The following is a 4,165-nucleotide window of genomic DNA, read 5'->3' on the forward strand; positions in this document are numbered from 1 at the left end:
AAATCCAGCTGAATGAAAACATGGGCCCCGTTCTGCTGACGCAGCCGTGGCTTTCGCTGAAAGAGGCTCACGGGGGTCGAGGGAAGCTTGGGACGCCTCCGAGATCAGAGAGTTATTTGCAAAGTCAGTTCAGCTGTGCAGGTCTTTCCAAGGCAAGTCGAATTAGCCGATGGATGAGACAGCCGCACGAGTGCAAAATAGAAAAATAGAGCATCGAACGCAGCAATCAGTGTCTTGTCCTGCGACCCTGCCTTCTGCAATCTATCCGTGGGCGTCACTGATGGGTGTTGTTTATTTGGAACAATTCTAGGGCTATTTGAGGTTATGACGTATTTCGGTATTGTTTTATACATTTTTGTAATTACAGTGTTGACTTAGGTTTAGGACAACGGCTTTTTAGACTATGTAGTTTGAACTTCCAGGCCGTTCGCTGTGGGTCATTCACGCCGCCAGTCACTGCGTGCACCGCGGTCTCGTTCTGTCCTCGGAGCGCGTGGTCGGTGTGGCGTTCGGCCCCCCACCCTGCCGGCCCCACGCTGCCCTTTGCGCTTTAGTTCCGGGCCGAGGACGCACGTGCTGAGATACAGCGAACGAAATGCCGTGAGCGCGGAGGGATGTGGCGCACGTGAGCTTCGCCGCCCCGAAGGAGCTCATATTTTTATGGCATTTTCACAGCTTCTGCCTTGAGGGCCGTGTCCCGATGGCCGAGGGCAGCAGCAGGAAGGCAGGGTGCGCCTCGCTCAGCAGCCAGCAGCCGAGAGGAGGGTGGCCATGCGTCCCGGGTCAGGTGTGGGAGCCTAGTGGACGGGGGGAAGGAGGGGACAGGGTCGGGCACAGGAAGTTCCTGGCCACCGGTTTCATAAGGGGCCACCCAGAGGGCGTGTGGGGTGATGAAGGGGAGAGGCTTCGCCGGCCAAGCTCTTCAACTCGCTTCGTTTCTGACCACACGCTGAGCCTAGAGGCAGCGACTGTCCGGGGCTACACGGCTTCGCCCGGCCCCGGCTCAGCCGCTCACACCTGCTCGGTCATCTTTGTGGGTCCGTAGACGTGGGCGTGCTTGCTGCGGTCTTGAGCCAGGCGTCAGCAGGGGGCTGGAAAACACCCGTGACCCAGGACAGTCCGACGGGGTCCGGAGGCTCGTCAGGGCCACAAACTTCTCAGGCAAATGACCGCAGAGGTTAAAAGCAGAGATTCCAGGAAAGCAGCTGCCCGCAGCCCCGGCTGCTGCGTGGACGTGGCCCAGCGTGCTGGCCAGTGACCCCGTGGGGAGGGCGTGGCAGAGTCCTCACGACAGTCCCCGAATTTTAAAACTATTAGCCCTTTTGCCATATATGTTTCTTACACACAGAAGATACAAAATAGAGAAATTAACATGCGCAAGTTCTATCAACCAGAGCATGAGGGTTTGACTCTGCAGTCAGGGTCAAGGTGTTATGCAAAGTTTCGTCAAAGTCCAAAGTCAAAAGTCCCTTCGCTGACACTTTCGACTTGTAACGCGAATGCGCTGTGTCAGCTCCTCCCAAGGTGGGCCTTCAGACTGATTTTCTTGTTGTAGAAACGCATTTTTCCAGTGTTCTGTGAGATAAGGAAGGAGTAGCTAAGCTGAGCTTATTTTAATCCCCTCGCTTTGGCTTTATGTTATCAAACTGGACACACTTTTCTAATGAAATCCAGATCGCTAAATAATTCCGTTTTAAACCAGATTAAAGCTGGACTCTGTTCTACTTCCTGAGGTGTGTTCAGCAGTTCGATGTGTGGCTGGACCGTTTATCCTGCTGAAAATGCCGACTTTGTTCATAATAATTCCATTTCCATTTCGGGTTTAATTCCAGATCAGTGGAAGGCCTTTTCCACTGTTTCTACCCTTTCGAAATATCGGCCGTGTTTAATTTTGTTCTCACCCCTTGATCTGCTTGCTGTCTTTCCTTCTCTCTCGAGTGTGTCATTCGATGAATTTCAAAGTGTAATCTGGATAAATACATGCGAAGTCTGCACGTGCGCATCTGAAACGAGCATGTTTGAAGCCATTTCCCTGCAATTTCATTTTATACCCAAAAAGTGAGAAGAGTTTTAAGTGTCCTAATCTTCCAGCTTCGCATCCTCTCTGGTCCATTTGGGATAAAAATAGACATGTCGCCGACTCAGTCTGCATTCTACCTCGTGGTGACAAACGGGGTGGGTGTTCAGGAACTGTCGAGCACAGGGGTTTAGTGGCCTCGACGTAGTCAGACACACACACGCGCACACACACACATACATACGCACACGCGCACAACATGCACACATGCACACGGTGCACACACATATGTGCACATACATGCACACGTGCACATGCACGCACACATGCACACGCACACACACATACACACCACACACTCACATGCACGCACATGCACACACGTGCACACATATGCACGCACACACGCACATGCACACACGCACATGCATGCACACATGCACGCACACACATGCACATGCACGCACATGCGCACACACATGCGTACACACATGCACGCACACGCATGCATGCACACGCATGCACATGCACACGCACACATGCACACACGCACACACACGTGCACGCTCACATGCACGCACATGCGCACACACGCACACGCACACACACACAGGTTCGTTATTAGTAACAGTCCATTTATTAGTAGCAAAATTCTTTCCCTTTTTCATGCCTTCCCTGACCACCGCCGAGCGGCCGGCTCTCAGGTGTGGAGGGAGCACCTGGGCTTAGTTAGTCCTCGATGAGTGTCAAGTTGGGCGGCCTTGTCAGAGGCCTGTCTTGCAGCGCGAGCTTTTCCTCTGCCTCGGCTTCCCCGGTGGTTTGCTCTGCGTGTCCAGAACACAATGGAAAGAACCACTTGCTACACTAACGAATCTCTGCGCGGTGGTCTGACCATTTAAAAGCAGTTTTACGGTCTGTCGAATTTATTTTGAGACCTATATTGGCTTTTGCCTTGATCAAGTTGTGAACTCTGGCTGATTCGATGTACAATTACAGCCTCACGCGTGTGGTTGTAATAACTTCAGTAGCAGCCGGACAAAGTCGTTGCCATGCACATGAGTCCCAGTCACCGTGCTGAGAATGACCCCTGCTCCTGTCCCTAGTGCGAAGCCGGCAGAGCTCAGGGTTCACAGACATGTTAACCGAGGGACTTTAATCCCGTAGGGGACGGCCACGCGGCTTGTGGGTGGCAGAGGTGAGGATGACCCAGAGTCCCTCGTCACCCGGGGTGCATTCTCCACTGCCATGCTCTGCCGTCTAGAGAGAGATTATCTGGGGAGACTAATACAGTTTGAACCACTTTTGCAAAGTGCCGATTTTGCACACTGGCCTTTAACTGCCATCCTGCGTGTGTTCTCGTAGGCGTGCACATTCAGTTTCTGAACTTTTCCACGGAAGCGAACCATGACTACCTGGAGATTCAGAACGGCCCCTCGGCCGGCAGCCCCCTGATCGGGCAGTTCAGCGGCTCGGACCTGCCCTCGGCGCTGCTCAGCACCACGCACGAGACGCTCGTCCGCTTCTACAGCGACCACTCGGAGAACCGGCCGGGGTTCAAGCTCACGTACCAAGGTACGGGCCGGGCGCTTGGAAATGAGCCGCGCCTCATGCGTGTAAGTTGCGTTGGAGCGTGAACCTCCCTAACAGGTGCGGACGTGCATGGTGGGCGTGACGCTCGGTGAGACTCACCTGCCGGTCATCGGGGCCGTCACCTCCCTGCCACGTGGGGGGACGCAAAGGCCACATCGGCCGTGCGCCCTCAGGCCTGTGGCCGTCGTCACAGACCTTCCGAGCCTCGTAGCTTCCTCCTCACAGAGGCCCCTCCGCTGCCGTGTGTCCTCGTAGCCTCCTGCGGGACTTTGTGCCTTCAGGGATGTGACTAGGGAGCCGGCTCGTAGCAGAAGCGGGCCCGGCGGTGTCTCTCATGGGCTTACGCCGCATCTCAGCCTGAAGTGACGGCTGGACGTGCTCAGATTAGGCCAGGAAAAAAATCAGTGAATGAACTTTATCCTGCTTTACGCCATCAAAACATGAGATCCCCAAGAAAAGTGGGAACCGACCATTATCCTAGCATTTTTGACACGCAAAAAGTTCAAAATTTTCATGTTCATGAAAAGTAATTTAGCTGGCCTTTTCTTGAATATTGTT

The 4,165-nt window shown here is 53.9% G+C and overlaps 1 protein-coding gene across 1 annotated transcript in view; it reads left to right on the top strand.

Annotated features, from left to right (window-relative positions):
- The window catches only part of LOC105306913 (CUB and sushi domain-containing protein 1-like), a 185,200-nt gene that overhangs the window by 73,748 nt on the left and 107,287 nt on the right, over positions 1-4,165 (top strand). Inside the window, exon 17 of the mRNA XM_023524454.1 lies at positions 3,380-3,589. Coding sequence (XP_023380222.1) covers positions 3,380-3,589 — 210 coding nt within the window. The remainder of the gene's footprint in view (positions 1-3,379; positions 3,590-4,165) is intronic.

The sequence above is a fragment of the Pteropus vampyrus genome, unplaced genomic scaffold, assembly GCF_000151845.1.
Source record: "Pteropus vampyrus isolate Shadow unplaced genomic scaffold, Pvam_2.0 Scaffold464, whole genome shotgun sequence".
Taxonomy (NCBI): Eukaryota; Metazoa; Chordata; class Mammalia; order Chiroptera; family Pteropodidae; genus Pteropus; species Pteropus vampyrus.